This window comes from Tinamus guttatus, unplaced genomic scaffold, assembly GCF_059628265.1.
Source record: "Tinamus guttatus ecotype Peru unplaced genomic scaffold, ASM5962826v1 Tinamus_guttatus_pri_ptg000680l, whole genome shotgun sequence".
NCBI classification, from domain to species: domain Eukaryota; kingdom Metazoa; phylum Chordata; class Aves; order Tinamiformes; family Tinamidae; genus Tinamus; species Tinamus guttatus.
Window position 1 is genome coordinate 12,342 of NW_028289214.1, and position 17,118 is coordinate 29,459.

The following is a 17,118-nucleotide window of genomic DNA, read 5'->3' on the forward strand; positions in this document are numbered from 1 at the left end:
ACATGGCCGCCACGCCCCATTGCAGCGGCCATCTTGGTGACCCCGCCCCTTCCGCAGCGGCCATCTTGGCACGGTGGCCATCTTGGCACGGCAGCCATATTTGTATGGCAGCCATCTTGGTACAGTGACCATCTTGGCATGGCAGCCATCTTGGCACCCCCCCACCGCAGCCATCTTGGTGCAGCGGCCATCTTTGTATGGCAGCCATCTTGGCACCCCCGCACCGCAGCCATCTTGGCACGGCAGCCATCTTGGCGCAGCGGCCATGTTGGCGCGGCGGCGGCCATCTTGTCCCCCCCGCCCCCCGCGGCGGCCATCTTCCCTCACCCGTCACGGCTCCTCCTCCTCGCCGCGGCCGCCATCTTGGCCCACGTCCTCGCAGGCCACGCGGCGCCACCCGCCCGGCCCCACCAGGTAGACGGTGACGCGGCCGCCCGAGTAGGCGTCGCGCCGGGCGGCGCGCAAGATGGCGGCGCGCGCCAGCCCCACGGCGGCCTCGGGCGTCATGGCGGCCGCGTAGCCCCGGTCCAGGACCCCGTAGGCGTAGGGCGCCCCCGAGCCCACGGCGAAGGCCTGGCCGGGCACGCGGGTGCCCTCGCTGTCCACGTAGTACAGACCTGTGGGGCACAATGGGGCGCTATGGGGCGCTATGGGGCACAATAGGGCGCTATGGGGCACAATGGGGCGCTATGGGGCGCGTGGTTATGGGGGGACCCCCAACCTGACCCACAACCCGACCCACAACACGCGGGTGCCCTCGCTGTCCACGTAGTACAGACCTGGGGGGGGAATGGGGCGCTATGGGGTGCTATGGGGCGCTATGGGGGGCTATGGGGCGCTATGGGGCACGTGGGGACCCACAACCCAACCCACAACCCGGCCTGGGGCCCCCCAACCACCAACCCAACCTACTTGGGGGTCCGGACACCTCCAACCCAGTCAGGGCTCTCCAGACCCATAACCACCAACCCCATCCGATTGGGGTCTCCAGCCCCACAACCCCCAGCCCCACACGTCCCCCAGCCCCACAACCTCCATATCCCCCAGCCCCACAACCTCCATATCCCCCAGCCCCACACCGCCCCATGGCCGCCCCACACACTCACCAGGCCTGCACTTGTCCCATCCGCAGATCTTGGTGCCCATGTTCCGGTCTCCCCAGCCCCACAACCCGCCATGTTCCCTCCTCCCCAGCCCCATGGCTGCCCCATAGCTACCCCACAGCTGCCCCACACACTCACCGGGTCCCCTCTTGTCCCATCCGCAGATCATGGTGCCCATGCTCAGCCCCATGCCCTTGTACCCGTACGCCATGTTGGCCAGCAGCTTGGACGCGGCCGCCACGGTGGCGGGCGCTCCTTGTTGCGCAGCCGGTGCACGCGGACCTGCCGCGCCAGCAGCCGCTGCCAGAAGCTGCAGTCGGCGGCGCCGCCCGCCATGGTGCCCAGCAGGGCCCCGCTCAGCTCCAGGACCTTGTGCACGGTCTGCGACGCCACGTACGCGCCCGCCGTGGCGCGGGAATCCACCGCGACCACCACGCCATGGTCGAACTGTGGAGATAGAGAAAATGGGATAACGGGGTCAATGGGAGCCCCATAGATCCACGTACGCGCCCGCCGTGGCGCGGGAATCCACGGCAACGACCACGCCATGATCGAACTGTGGGGAGAAAATGGGATAATGGGGTCAATGAGATCCATGGGGTGCCCCATAGATCCACGTAGGCGCCCGCCGTGGCGCGGGAGTCCACGGCCACCACGACGCCATGATCGAACTGTGGAGATAGAGAAAATGGGATAATGGGGTCAATGAGATCCATGGGGTGCCCCATAGATCCGCGTAGGCGCCCGCCGTGGCGCGGGAGTCCACGGCCACCACCACGCCGTGGTCGAACTGTGGGGAGAAAATGGGATAATGGGGTCAATGAGAGCCCCATAGATCCACATACGCGCCCGCCATGGCGCGGGAATCCACCACGACGACCACACCGTGGTCAAACTGTGGGGAGATAAAGAATGAGAGGGATAACGGGGTCAATGGGAGCCCTAGAGACCCATGGGGAGCCCTAGAAATCCATGGGGAGCCCTAGAGACCCATGGGGAGCCCTAGAGACCCATGGGGAGCCCTAGAGATCCAGGGGAGCCCTGGAGATCCAGGGGGAACCCTAGAGATCCAGGGGGTGCCCTAGAGATCCAGGGGAGCCCTAGAGATCCAGGGGGAGCCCTGGAGATCCATGGGAGCCCTAGAGACCCATGGGGAGCCCTAGAGATCCAGGGGGAACCCTAGAGATCCATGGGGAGCCCTAGAGACCCATGGGGAGCCCTAGAGATCCAGGGGAGCCCCAAGGATCCATGGGGAGCCCTAGAGATCCAGGGCAGCCCCAAGGATCCATGGGGAGCCCCAGGGATCCATCGGGAAGCCCTGGAGAACCCTCAGGCCCTCCTGGACATTCACCAGGAGCCCTGGGGACCCATTGGGAAGCCCTCGAGATCCCCCAGGGGATCCCCCGGGACCCGCTATGGGGCTGGGGGACCCGCCGTGGGGCTGGGGGACCTGCTATGGGGCTGGGGGACCCGCTATGGGGCTGGGGGTCCCCCGGGCAGCGCCCGGCCCCACAGCACCCACAGGGACCCCCGCTCAGGACCCCACGGGGCCCTATAGGCCAAGACCCTCTAGCCCCATAGCGCCCTGGGGGGGTCCCATATGGGACCCTATAGACCCAAAGAACCTTAAGATCCCCCATGTAAGACCCTATGCCACCCCCTTCAGATGACCCTAGAGTACCCTGAGACCTTAGTAACCCCCATAGCTGATCCTATGGACCCCATAGGACCTTAGAAAAACCCCATAGCTGATCCTATGGACCCCATAGGGTCTTGAGAACTCCCACAGATGACTCTATAGCCCCATAGGACCTTAGGAACCCCAGTACCCGACCCTATGGCCCTCATAGCACCTTAGGAATCCCCATGCGAGACCCTGTAGCCCCTTAAGGACCCCCATACCTGATGCTGTGGACTCCATAGGACCTTAAAGCCCCCAGAACTGGCCCTAGAACCTCATAAGACCTTAAGACCCCCATACCCATATATTGTATAGCCCCTCAAGGCCCCCATACCTGACTCTATGGGCCCCGTACAACCTTAAAGCCCCACACCTGATCCTATAGCCCTACAACATCTTAAAGCCCCCATACTCAACCTCATAGTGTCTCCAACTCCCTATATGTAACTGCATAGACCTATAGGAACTTAAAACCCTCAAAGCCCAACTCTATAGCTCTATAAGATACTAAAGCTCCCTGTACTCGACTCTATAGGCCCCATAGCCCCTCCAGGCCCCCGTCCATGACCCCTCCGGGCCCCATAGCCCCTCACGACCCCCCATAGCCGACCCTATGGGCCCCACAGCCCCTCCAGCCCCCCCGTCCATGGCCCCTCCGGGCCGCCGTCCCCCGGCCCCGCCCACCTTGAAGGCCAGCGTGGTGGTCCCGTGCAGCAGGTGGATCCCGGGGCCGCCGGGGGGGGCCGCCCCCCCGCCGAGGGGCGGGGCCAGCGCCGGGGGCGCCGCGAGGTCGCGGGGGGCGCCCAGGAGCGGCGCGGGGGGCTCCTCGGCGCGGGCCACGCTCGCCAGCGCCATCTTGGAGTGGGGCAGCCGCGCGCACGCGCGTAAAGGGGGGCGGCGCCGCGGCCGCCGGAAGCCGCCGCCGCCATGTTGGGCGCGGGCAGGCGCCGCCGCGCATGCGCGAGGGCAGCGCGGACAGCGACGGGGCTGCGGGCATGACCAGGCGCGGCGGCCATGTTGGGGCGGGGCTAGCGAGGGCGGCGGCGCCATGTTGGTCGCGGGCAGCGGTGACGCTGCAGGTTGCCGGGCGGGGGCGGGGCGCGGGGCGGGGCTTACCCGTCCGTGGGGCTCAGCGGCTGGTGCTGGGGGTGAAGCGCAGCTATGGGGCGGGGGGGGGTCAGGGCTGCCCCATAGCGCTATGGGGCAGGGGGGGGTCACGGCTGCCCCATAGCGCTATGGGGCGGGGGGGGGGGTCACGGCTGCCCCATAGCGCTATGGGGCGGGGGGGGGGGTCACGGCTGCCCCATAGCGCTATGGGGCGGGGGGGGGGGTCACGGCTGCCCCATAGCGCTATGGGGGGGGGGGGGGGGTCACGGCTGCCCCATAGCGCTATGGGGCGGGGGGGGGGGTCACGGCTGCCCCATAGCGCTATGGGGCGGGCACCACCCCCCCGGCCCCACACGTTATGGGGCAGCCCCCCTTACCTGGAGCGGCGGGGGGGGCGCGGGCGGGGGGTGAGATCTGTGGGGGGGGAAGGGGGCGGAGCGAGGTCAAGGGGCGGGGCCCCGGCTGGGTGGGGCGAGGGGGCGGGGCCGGGGGCTCACCTGCGAAGATGGCGGCGGGGCTGGCGTGGGGGCCGCCCCATGGGCGGGGCCCAGGGGGGCGGGGGTCTGCGAGGCCCTATGGGGATGCGGGGGGGGGGGTGAAGGCTCCGCCCCCGTCACGTGTCCCCGCCCCCTTCCCCTCCCCCCCACTCACCTGTGGGTCTCGCTGTGGGTCGAGGCTGGAGACGGGGCTGTGGGGGGCGGAGCCAGGGCAGAGGGGAGGGGCTTAAGGCTGAGGGCGGGGCTAGGCAAGGGGTCAACGGAGCAGGGACAGGGACACAAGGGGCGGAGCTAAGGGCAGAGGGGCGGGGCCAGAGGCAGGAAAGGCCCCCCCAGGGGGCAGGGTCGGGGAGGGGGCGGGGCTATAGGCAAAGGGATGGGCTCGGGAGCTGCGGGGCGGAGATAAAGGCAAAAGGGGCGGGGGTTGTGCCAAAGGGGCGGGGTTAGGGGTGGGGTTGTGTCAAAGGGGCAGGGGGCGGAGCCAGAGGGGAAAGGGGGCGGGGCTCTCACCAGCACTGGACACCAAGGGGGTGCCGGAGCCCCAGCGGGCACCGCCCACCTGTGGGGGCGGGCTTAGAGCGTCCGAGCTGCAAAGGATGATGGGAAACCCCCTCCCCCCCCCGGGGAGGACTCACCTGCCATGGGGGGGCGGAGTCGAGCGAGGAGGCGGAGCGACTGGGGGGGAGGGGCAGTGGGGGGTCACACACACACGGATGTGCCCCATAGGGGCAGTTGGGGTCACACACACACAGATGTGCCCCATAGGGGGCAGTTGGGGGTCACACACACACGGATGTGCCCCATAGGGGCAGTTGGGGGTCACACACACAGATGTGCCCCATAGGGGCAGTGTGGGGTCGCACACACGGATGTGCCCCATAGGGGGGGCAGTTGGGGGTCACACACACACGGATGTGCCCCATAGGGGGCAGTTGGGGGTCACACACGGATGTGCCCCATAGGGGGCAGTTGGGGGTCACACACACACGGATGTGCCCCATAGGGGCAGCTGGGGGTCACACACACAGATGTGCCCCATAGGGGGCAGTTGGGGGTCACACACACACGGATGTGCCCCATAGGGGCAGTTGGGGGTCACACACACGGATGTGCCCCATGGGGGCAGTTGGGGGTCACACACACACGGATGTGCCCCATGGGGGGCAGTTGGGGGTCACACACACACAGATGTGCCCCATGGGGGGCAGTTGGGGGTCACACACACACACACGTGCCCCAATAGGGGCAGTTGGGGGTCGCACACGCACCTGCCCCACGGCGGGGGGCAGTTGGGGGTCGCCCCGCCCCACGCCCCCCCTCACCTCACCACTTGGCCGCTCAGCTGCCGCCGGGGCTGTGGGGTGACTTGTGGGGCAGAGAGGCGGGTCAGGACCTGCCCCCCGGCAGCCATGTTGGACGTGTGGGGCGGGACCCCCACGCGTGGGGCGGGTCCTACCCGACTGCGCCGGGGAAGGTGACGCCCACGGGGCGGGGGGTGCTGCTCCTGCGGGGGCACAAGATGGCGGCCGCGTTGGGGGGCGGGCTCTGCCCCACGGCGCCGCCCCTTCCCCACGGCCCCGCCCCCCGCCCCACGGCCCCGCCCCCCGCCCCACGGCGCCGCTCACCTGCTGCTCAGGGGCCAGCCTGGGGAGGAGGCCTGCGGGGAGACAAAATGGCTGCCGAGCGCGCCGCGGGGGACACAAACAAAATGGCTGCCAAGAGCGCCGCGGGGACACAAAATGGCTGCCAAGAGCGCCGCGGGGACACAAAATGGCGCTGGGGGGAGGAAGGGCTTGTGGGGTGACAAATGGCTGCCGGGAGGGCTGGGAGGAGACAAGATGGCGGCCACAAGGTCCATAAGGCCCCAAAATGGCTGCCAGGAGGCCTAAAGGGACCTGAAATGGCTGCCGGGATCCCCATGGGGAGACAAGATGGCGGCCAGGAGGCTTATAAGGCTCCACAATGGCTGCCAGAATGTCTATAGGGCCCCAAAATGGCTGCCAAGAGGCCTATGGGAAGACAAGATGGCTGCCGGGAGGCCTATAGGGCCCCAAAATGGCTGCCAGAATATCTATAGGTCCCCAAAATGGCTGCCAGGATCCCCATGGGGAGAGAAGATGGCTGCTAGGAAGCCTATAGGTGCCCAAAATGGCTGCCGGGAGGCCTATAGGGCCCCAAAATGGCTGCCAGGAGGCCTATAGGGCCCCAAAATGGCTGCCGGGAGGCCTATGGGCAGACAAGATGGCTGCCGGGCGGCCCATGCGTCCCCAATGGCACCTGGAGGCGGCGCCGCAGCTCCCCGTTCTCGTGGCGCAGCCGCTCCAGCTCCCTGCGGGGCACAGAGCCATGGCGGGCGCCGCAATGGGGCGGCCGTGGGGCCGCAATGGGGCGGCCGTGGGGCTGCAATGGGGCGGCCGTGGGGCGGCACCTGCGCGCGCGGCGCAGCCCGTCCAGCGCCCGCCGCTGGCGCCGCAGCAGCAGCTCCGTCTGCGCCCGCTGGAAGCGCCAGGCCTGCGCCGTGGGGCGGGCTGTGGGGCTGCCCCATAGCGCTGCCCCATAGCGCGGGGGGGCTGCCCCATAGCGCTGCCCCATGGCGCTGCCGCCGCCGCTCACCTGCGCCAGCCGCCCCAGCCGCGCCAGCGCCACGGCCGCGGGGGGCTTGAAGAAGAGCCGCTCGCGCGGCCGCAGCTGCGAGAAACGCCGTTTTTGGGGCCAAAATCCCCCGTTTCGGGGAGCAGAACCCCCACGTTGTGCCAAGAGCCCCCGTTTTGGGGCGAAACCCCCCGTTTTGGCGCACTCACCTGCTCGCCGATGGGCAGGAAGCGGCAGCCGGCGCCGCACACGGGGCAGCGCTCTGCGGCGGCCATGGTGCTCCCAGCCCCTTTTCCCCCCTTATTTTCCCCACATTATTCCCACCCTTTTCCTTTATCCCCACATTTTCACCCCAAATCCCACTGCTCTCCCCACAAACCCCACGGTTTTGCCCCCAATTCCACATTTTTCCCCAAATCCCCTCATTCCTCCCCCAAACCTCCCCTTTCTCCCCACATTCATTTTTGCCCCCCAAACTCCTGTTTCCCCCCCTGATGCTCCACTTTTTCCTTCACAAAACCCATTTTCCACCCCAAACCTCCATTCTTTCCCCGAAACCTCACATTTCCCAATGGAAACACCCCCTTTCCTCCAGAACCCCACATTTTCCTCCCTAAAGCCCCACTTTCCCCCAAACTCCCCATTCCTCCCCTGAAATCTCCCATTCCCCCTGTTTTCCCTCCAAACCCTTCAGTTCTCACCCATAATCCCACATTTCTCCCCAAAATCCTTTCCCTCAAAAAGCCTTTTCCTTTCCCTCAAAAAGCCTCCGGTTTCCCCTCAAACCCCGCATTTCCACCCCAAAGGCCCAGATTTGCCCTCAAATCCCCCGTTTCCCCCCAGACCCCGTGTTTCTCCCCCCAAACCCCCGCCGCCGCCGTTACCCCCGCCGCCATCGCCACATGGGCGGCACAGGACGTGCCCGCACGTGGCCAGCGAGAAGCGGGCGCCCTCCTGGCGGAAGCAGCGGTTGCAGTGGAACCAGTCCATGGCGGCCAGTGTCAAAAAAAACCCTTTTCCCCCACTTTTTTCATTCACTTTTTTGGGGGGAAAGGGGAGCACGCGCCTGCTCGGCCCCTTTAACGCCCCCCTGCGACCGTTAAAAAAGGCGGCAAAGGGCGGGGCAGGGGGCGGGGCCTCGCGTGAGGTAAAGGGGGCGCGAAGCCGCCGCCAAAAAGGGCGGGAAGGCGCCGCGCATGCGCGGGAGGGGGGGGGGGGAGCGCAGGGGGCGGGGCCTCGCGTGAGGTAAAGGGGGCGCGAAGCCGCCGCCAAAAAGGTCGGGAAGGCGCCGCGCATGCGCAGAAGGGGGGGCGCAGGGGGCGGGGCCTCGCGTGAGGTAAAGGGGGCGCGAAGTCGCCGCCAAAAAGGGCGGGAAGGCGCCGCGCATGCGCAGAACGGGCAGGGGCGGGGCCTCGCCTGAGGGAAGGGGGGGCGGGAAGGCGCCGCGCATGCGCAGAGGCTCGCGGGGGGGGCACAGGGGGCGGGGCCTCGCGTGAGGTAACGGGCAGCGAAACAGGGGGGCGGGGAGGGGGGCGGGGTGACACTTTAGCGTCTCCCGATTTGGGTAAAATTTCTCCTTTTTCGTCTTCATTTAGGGGCTTTTGTCCCGTTAAGACCTCCCGGTTTGGCCCCTGGTGGCTTTTGGGGGGGGATCTTCTAGTTTGGGGGTCTCGCAGTGGCTGCCGGTTTGGGTTAAAATCCCCTTTCTCAGGCTCCCATTTGGGGCTCTTTCCTCTTCGGGGGGCGGTCTCCCAGTTTGGGTTAAACCCCTAATTCGCATTAAAGCTCATTGGGGGGGGGGGGCTTCTCTGCTCCCAGTTTGCGTCAAAAAAAACCTTTTTGGCCTCCCTTTTGGGGAGACCCCCCCCCCTTTTTGGGATCTCCCAGCGCTCCCATTTTGGGTTAAAAACCCCCTTTTTTATCCTTTTTTTTGGGCCTCTCTTTTGCCCCCCCCCATTTATAACATTGGCCCGTTTGGCCCCTCCTCGGCCACGCCCCCTCCCTTAACCCCGCCCCCTCGGCTGTCCCCATTACGGGCCCCATAGAGCCGTTCCCTCCCCCCGGGAGACTCCTCCCCCTAGGAGGCTCCTCCCCCCGGCAGGCCCCGCCCCCGGCCGTGGGGCAGAGTCCGTGGGGGCGGAATCCGTGGGGCGGAATCCGTGGGGCAGGATCCGTGGGGCAGGACATGGCGGCGCCGGCGGGACCCCTGGCCGGGAAGGTGGCCCTGGTCACGGCGGCCACCGACGGGTGAGTGACGGCGACGGCCCCGACCGGGGCCCCTTCCCCAGCCCCTCCCCCCCCGGAGGGGCCCAGGCGTCCGGGTTGTCCCCCCCACCCCCCCCCCCGCTGCCCTTTGTACACGGTGGGGTGGCCCCGCCCCCGGGGGGAGGGGCTGTCGTGGCGCAGAGGGGCCTATAGGAGCCCATGGAGATGTATAGGGAGCCTATATGGAGCTATAGAGATATATTGGTGCCCATAGGGACCCACACGGATCTATAGGGATGCACACGGCCCCATAGGGAGCTATAGGAGCCCCCAGGGGTTTTATAGGGACTTGTAGGGACCTATAGGGACGTACAGAGGTCTATAGGGACCCACCGGGACCCCACAGAGATTGTAGGGACCCGTAGGGACACAGAGGGTCCCATAGGGACCCACTGAGATTTAGAGGGACCCATAGAGCGTTATGGGAGCCCACAGAGATCTACGGGTACACACAGCGCCCCATAGTGCCCCACAGCCCCCCATAGTGCCCCATAACCCCCCATAGCGCCCCATGGTGCCCCATAGCCCCCATAGCCCCCCATAGCCCCCCATAGCGCCCCATGGTGCCCCATAGCCCCCTATAGCCCCCCATAGCCCCCCATAGTGCCCCATAGCCCCCATAGCCGCCCCACACGTGCCCCATTGCAGGATCGGGCTGGCCGTGGCGGAGCACCTGGCCGCGCTGGGCGCCCACGTGCTCCTCAGCTCCCGCCGCGCCCCCAACGTGGAGGCGGCCGTGGGGCGGCTGCGGGGCCGGGGGCTGCGCGTGAGCGGGGCCGTGTGCCACGTGGGGAGGGACCAGGACAGACGGCGCCTCGTGGAGACCGTGAGGACATTGGGGACATTGGGGACATTGGGGACAATGGGGACAATGGGGACGTGGGGACGTGTGGGGCTGCATGTGAGCGGGGCCGTGTGCCACGTGGGGAGGGACGAGGAGCGACGGCGCCTCGTGGAGACCGTGAGGACGTGGGGGACGATGGGGACATTGGGGACAATGGGGACAATGGGGACATGGGGACGTGGGGACGTGTGGGGACAATGGGGACAATGGGGGACAGTGGGGACATTGGGGACAATGGGGGACATTGGGGACATTGGGGGCGCGGGGCACGTGGGGGACAATGGGGACATGGGGGGACCTTGGGGACACGGGCACATGGGGGGGACATTGGGGACACGGGGGACATGGGGACGTTGGGGACATTGGGGTGACGTGGGGGACACGGGGAGATGTGGGCACGGGGGGACATGGGGGGCACAGGGGGATGTGGGGGGCACGTGGGGACACGAGTGGATGTGGGGGGATGTTGGGGGCACAGGGGGACACATGGGGGGACAGGGAGGGACATGGGGGCACTTGGGGGTCCCGGCCGCCTGGGCCCCATAGAAGGAGGGACGTCGCGGGGTCCCCCCCCCCCCGCTGCCCCCCGAGCGCTGACTCCGCCCCCCGCGGGGGCGGGGCCAGGCCCTGGAGCGCCACGGGGGCGTCGACATCCTGGTGTCCAACGCGGGCGTCAGCCCCGCCCTCGGCCCGCCCTCGACGCCGACGAGGCCGTGTGGGACAAGGTGGGCCCCGCCCCCCGCGAGGTTCCGCCCCCTCCGCGAGGCTCCGCCCCCTCCGCGCGGCCCCGGCCAATCGCGCGCCCCGCAGGTCTTCCAGGTCAACGTGACGGCGGCGGCCATGTTGATCAAGCTGGTGGTGCCCCACATGGAGAAGAGGGGGTGAGTGGGCGGGGCTTGCGGAGGCTCCGCCCCCTCCGTCCCACCCCCCCACCCCCCCCCCCTGCGTCCTGACCAATGGCGTCGCTCGCTGCAGGGGCGGCGCCATCGTGCTGGTGGGATCCGTGGCCGGGTACCGCCCACTTCCGGTGAGGCTCCGCCCCCCACGTGGTGGTGGGGGGGGCGCCAAGATGGCCGCCGCGATGGGTGTCATGGGGGGGGGCGGGGGCTGGGTGCCAAGATGGCCGCCGAGGTGGGAGCCAAGATGGCCACCGCGGTGCACGTCATGAGGGACGCAGGAAGAGGGGGGATGATGGGAAGCAGGAAGTGCCGCGGCGGCCATGATGGCGGTGGAGGGCTCTGGGGCGCCATGAGGGCCGCCATCTTGGGCGCCATATTGCTGGGACAGTGGGGGGAGGAGGGAGGGACGGTGGCCCTCTTGGCCGCCATGATGGCCGCCGTGGGGGCGGCCATTTTGTTTCCCACGGGGGGTGGCCATGTTGTGTGGTCCCCACTGGCGGCCATGTTGTGGTCCCTCACGGCGGCCATGTTGGCGTCCCTGATGGCGGCCATGTTGGGGTCCCCGATGGCGGCCATGTTGGCGCTGCCGGCGGCCATGTTGTGGTCCCTCACGGCGGCCATGTTGGCGCTGATGGTGGCCATGTTGGCGCTGCTGGCGGCCATGTTGCGGTCCCTCACGGCGGCCATGCCGCCCCCCCGCAGGGCCTGGGCCCCTACAGCGTGAGCAAGGCCGCCCTGCTGGGGCTGGTGGCCGCGCTGGCCCCGGAGCTGCGGAGCCGCCGCGTGCGGATCAACGCGGTCGCGCCGGGGCTGGTGCGGACCCGGTTCAGCAGCGCCGTGAGTGCCCGGGGGCGCTATGGGGCGGATGTGGGGTGGCTGTGGGGCGCTATGGGGCAGATATGGGGCGGATATGGGGCGCTATGGGGTGGCTGTGGGGCGCTATGGGGCCCCTATGGGCTCCCTATGGGGTCTGCGGGGCTCTACGATGCTCTGTGGGGTCTCTATTGGGTTTATGGGCTCTGTGGGTCCCTATGGGCTCTCTATGGGGTCTATGGGTCTCTATGGGCCCTACAGGTTCTATGGGGTCTATGGGTCCCTGTGGGCTCTCTATGGGGTCTATGGGTCTCTATGGGCCCTACAGGTTCTATGGGGCTCTATGGGTCCTTGTGGGCTCTATGGGGTCTCTATAGGGTCTATGGGGCTCTATGAGCTCTATGGGCTCTCTGTGGGGTCTATGGGCTCTATGGGGTCCCTGTGGGGTTCTATGGATTTGTATAGGCTCTATGGGTTTCTATGGGATTTTATGGGTTCTCTATGCGTTTTAAGGGCCCTATGAAGTCTCTATGGGTCCTTATGGGGCTCTATGGGCTCTCTATGGGGCTCATGGGCTCTATGGGGTCGCGATGGGGTTCTGTGGGCGTTTCTACGGGCTCTATGGGTCTCTATGGGGTTCTATGGTTCTGTATAGGGTCTATGGCTCCCTATGGGGTTTATGGGCCCCGTGGGTCCCTCTGGGTCCCTATAGGCTCCATAGGCCCCAGGGGGCGTGGCCTGACCCCCCTCCCCCCCCCCCCCCGCAGCTGTGGCAGGACGAGGAGACCCGGCGACGCCTCCTGGAGGCCATGGGCGTGGACAGGTGGGTGGGGCCACGGCGGGGGGCGGGGCCACGGCGGGCAGGGGCGGGCCAACCCGCAGTGCTGGCCCTGCCCCCCCCCGGAGGAGGTGGGGGAGGCAGGGGGCGGGGTCACGGCGCTGGCCCCGCCCCCTGACGCTGGCCCCGCCCCAGGCTGGGCACCCCCCAGGAGGTGGCCGGGGCCGTCGCCTTCCTGGTCGGCCCCGACGCCGCCTACGTGACCGGGGAGACGCTCGTGGTGGCCGGCGGCGCCCGCGCTTGCGCGCATATAGGGACGTGTGGGACCTATAGGAACCCATAGAAACCCATAGCGACCCACCGGAACCTATAGGAACCCGTGGTGGCCGGCGGCGCCCACGCGCGCATATAGGGGACCTATAGAAATCTATAGGAACCCATAGCGACCCACTGGAACCCACCGGAACCTATAGGAACCCGTGGTGGCCGGCGGCGCCCGCAGCGCGCATATAGGAACATATAGGAACCTATAAGAACCCATAAGAACCTATAGCAACCCACCGGAACCTGCCGGGACCCATCGGAACCTATAGGAACCCGTGGTGGCGGCGGCACCCGCGCGCGCATATAGAGACCTATAGGAACCTATAGGGACCTGTGGGGACCTATAGAGACCTATAGGACCCATAGAGACCCATAAAGACCTATTGGAACCCTCATGGTGGCCGGCGGTGCCCGTGCGCGCATATAGGGAGGGACCTAGGGACCTATAGGGACCTATGGGGACCTACAGAGACCTATAGGAACCCATAGCGACCCATAGGAACCCAGCGGAACCTGCGGGGACCCATCGGAACCTATAGGAACCCGTGGTGGCCGGTGGCGCCCGCGCGCACATATAGGGACCTATGGGGACCTATAGGAACCCGCAGGGACCCATAGGGACCCACAGGGACCCATCGTGACCCATAGGAACCCGCTGGAACCCGCAGGGACCATAGGAACCTATAGGAATCTGCATGGACTCCCCGGAAGCCGCGGGGACCCACACGGAGCCATGGGGAGCTGTGGGAGCCATAGGGACCTATAGGGACCCGCAGCGACCCATAGACAGCTATAGCAATGCATAGGAACGCATAGGGAGCAATAAGGGGCCATGGGGAGCCACAGGGACCTATAGGAACCCACCCAGACCCATAGGGACCCATAGGGAGCCATAGGGAGCCATAGGCGCCCGGGGTGGGGGCCCGTGTGGGTATTGGGGGGCAATATAGGGCACACGGGGGACGTGTGGGGGGCTACGGGGCACACAGGAAATCTATAGGCAACGTATGGGGCATGTGGGGACCTATAGGGAGACATGAGGGGGCTATAGGCAATGGGGGGGGGCTATGAGGGGTGTATGGGGGACTATAAGGGACATGGGGCTATAGGGGATGTATGTGGGGCTGTGGGGGGCTATAGGGCACCTGCAGGGTCTATAGGGGATGTGTGGGGTTCCACAGCCCCTCTATGGGGTCTATAGGGAGTGTAGGGGGCCTATAGGGCACATGGGGGCTATAGGGGACAGATGGGGACCTATGGGGCACAGGGGGAGCTATAGGGCACAGCTGGGGGGCCTATGGGGCACGGGGGGGCTATAGGGCACAGATGGGGCTCCATAGGGCATCTATAGGGATCTATAGGATGTCTATAGCGATCTATAGGGTGTCTATAGGGATCTATAGGGCACCTATGGGGGCAGGGGGCGTTTTGGGGACATTTGGGGCCTTTTTGGGGTCATTTGGGGCCGTTCGTGTCGTTTCCGCGTGTCCCCAACAAAGACCCTCCAGGCCCCGCCCCCTCGGCCCCCATTAGCATCAATGAACGCGAGAGCCAATCGCAGCCGCCGCCCGCCCGGCCCCGCCTCTTTATTGGCCCCCGCCGCCCGGGGGGCGGAGTCAGCGGCGCCGCCGGAAACCTGGGGGGGGGGGAGAGACGGGGGGGGGTCAGGGGGTGTCCGGGAATTCCGGAAGGGCCCAGGAATCCCAGAAGGATCCCTGGAATCCCGGAGGCTCCGCCCTCACCTCGTCCCTTCCCCTTCCTCTTCGGCGCCTTCGGCCTCTTCCTCCTCTTCTGGGGCGGCTCCTCGGCCTGGGGGGGCAGGGGGACCCGTGGGCCCCGGCGTCCGGGTCTGCCCCATAGAGGGGCCCCAGTGCCCAGTACCTGCCCCATAGAGGGGCCCCGGCGTCCGGGTCCCGCCCCACAGCCGGCTTCTGGCCCCGCCCCCTGGATCCCAGCTCCGGTCCCTGCTCCCGCCCCATAGATCCGGTCCCTGCCCCATAGCCCCGGTCCCGCCCCACAGATCCGGTCCCCGCCCCCCAGCTCTGGTCCCACCCCATAGCCCCGGTCCCTGCCCCCCAGCTCCGGTCCCTGCCCCATAGATCCGGTCCCTGCCCCATAGATCCAGTCCCCGCCCCACAGATCCGGTCCCTGCCCCATAGATCCGGTCCCGCCCCACAGATCCAGTCCCTGCCCCCCAGCTCCGGTCCCGCCCCACAGATCCAGGCCCCGCCCCCCAGCTCCGGTCCCGCCCCCCAGCTCCGGCACCTGCTCCGGCGGCTCCAGGAGGCTCCCGGCTCCGGCCCAGGGACGAGGCCGGCGAATCCGGAGGCTTCCGCGGCCTCCAGGCGCCGGCGCCGGCCCCGCTCCCGGCGGCCCTCGCTGAGCCGCACCAGCATGGCCTCCTCGTAGCGCGTCCTGCGGGAACGCCGGGAATGCCGCCGGGAATGCCGGGAACGGCACCGGGAATACCGCCGGGAAAAGGTCGGGAGCGCCGGGAGCGCCGCTCACCTGCGGGTCTGGGCCGGTCCCGGCGCCGCTCCGGCCGCCGCCGCCGGCTGCTCCTCCGGCCCCCTCGTCCAGCTCCGCTCGGAGCTCCCGGAGCAGCAGGGCCGGCCCCGGAGCCCGGAGCCGCCGGGAATCCCGGGGAGCCTCCGGAGCCGCTGCCGGGGGAAGGGAACGCGGGGGGTGGGACGGGAACGGGGCGGGAGCCGGGAATGGTCCCGGTATTGGGAACGAGCCCAGGATCTGGGAATGACCCCGGTATTGGGAATGATTCCGGCATTTGGGAATGATCCCAGTGTCAGGAAAGGGCCCCAGTGTCAGGGAATGATCCCATGTCCAGGAATGATCCCGGAATCTGGGAATGATCCTGGCGGCCAGGAAGGGGCCCAGGCGGCCAAGAATGATCCCAGGAAACAGGAATGACCCCAGGGCCGGAATGATCCCGGTGTCCAGGAAGGGCCCTGTGTCTGGGAATGACCCCGTATCCCGGCTGTTCTGTATCCCCGCTCTCCATATCCCGGATATTCCTGTATCCCATATGCTGGTTCTCCCGTATCCCGGCCATTCCGTATCCCGGCTCTCCCGTATCCCGGATGTTCCTGTATCCCATATGCTGGTTCTCCCATATCCCGGCCATTCCCGCATCCTGGCCATTCCCGTATCCCGGCTGTTCCCGTATCCCGGCCGTTCCCGTATCCCGGCTCTCCCGTATCCCGGATGTTCCTGTATCCCATATGCTGGTTCTCCCATATCCCGGCCATTCCCGCATCCTGGCCATTCCCGTATCCCGGCTCTCCCGTATCCCGGCCGTTCCCGTATCCCCGGCTCTCCCGTATCCCGGCCGTTCCCGTATCCCGGCTCTCCCGTATCCCGGCCGTTCCCGTATCCCGGCCGTTCCCGTCTCCCGCTCTCACCGTAGGGCACCGGCACCAGCCGGGGCGGGACGTAGCGGCGCCCCCCGCCCAATCCCGGCGCTCGGGGGCCGGTGGCTCCTCCCTCCTCCTCCTCCTCCGGCTCCTCCTCTTCCGGCTGCTGCGGCGGGAAAGAACCGGGAATGGGGGGAAGAACCGACGTCGACAACAACAGGAACAACAGGAACAACAGGAACAGCGACAACAACAACAGTGACAACAACACAGTGACAACAGCATAATGACAACACCACAACGACAACAGCGTCACCAACAGCGTCGCCACCCGCCGCCCCCAACAGGCGCCCACCTGTGTCACGAGGTTCCCGGGCGCCGGGCGGAACCGCAGGGGGTCGGAGTCACCTGGGGAGGGGAGGGCAGCGCTGGGAGGGGCCCCGGCGTCCGGGACGGCCCCATCCGTATCCCGGGATATCCCGGATCCCAGGATATCCCTATCCCGGCTCTCCCGTATCCCGGGATATCCCGGATCCCGGCTCTCCCGTATCCCGGGATATCCCTATCCCGGCTCTCCTGTATCCCGGGATATCCCGACTCTCCCGTATCCCGGGATATCCCTATCCCGGATCCCGGCTCTCCCGTATCCCGGGATATCCCGACTCTCCTGTATCCCGGGATATCCCTATCCCGTATCCCGGAATATCCCTATCCTGTATCCCGGCTCTCCCGTATCCTGGGATATCCCTATCCCATATCCCAGCTCTCCCGTATCCCGGGATATCCCTATCGCGTATCCCGGCTGTTCCCGTATTCCGGGATATCCCGTATCCCGGCTCTCCCGTAT

At 67.3% G+C, this 17,118-nt stretch overlaps 2 protein-coding genes and 1 long non-coding RNA gene across 3 annotated transcripts; 1 reads left to right on the top strand and 2 right to left on the bottom strand.

Annotated features, from left to right (window-relative positions):
* Positions 1-330: 330 nt before the first annotated feature.
* LOC148591885 (proteasome subunit beta type-5-like) lies at positions 331-3,639 on the bottom strand. The gene is given in 4 exon segments (XM_088536607.1): positions 331-617; positions 1,242-1,353; positions 1,356-1,550; positions 3,469-3,639. Coding segments are annotated over 4 exon segments (765 nt in total).
* Positions 3,640-4,449: 810 nt separating this feature from the next.
* LOC148591886 (uncharacterized) lies at positions 4,450-5,066 on the bottom strand. The gene is made up of 4 exons (XR_015914005.1): positions 5,024-5,066; positions 4,899-4,947; positions 4,543-4,579; positions 4,450-4,464 (listed from the first exon to the last, which is right to left on the bottom strand). It is a non-coding gene; the product is annotated as an uncharacterized LOC148591886 (long non-coding RNA).
* A 4,081-nt stretch (positions 5,067-9,147) lies between these two features.
* On the top strand, positions 9,148-12,922 carry LOC148591887 (dehydrogenase/reductase SDR family member 4-like). The gene is given in 9 exon segments (XM_088536608.1): positions 9,148-9,227; positions 9,894-10,071; positions 10,714-10,777; positions 10,780-10,814; positions 10,900-10,970; positions 11,065-11,116; positions 11,691-11,825; positions 12,569-12,624; positions 12,775-12,922. Coding segments are annotated over 9 exon segments (801 nt in total). The 5' UTR covers positions 9,148-9,165.
* Positions 12,923-17,118: the final 4,196 nt, after the last annotated feature.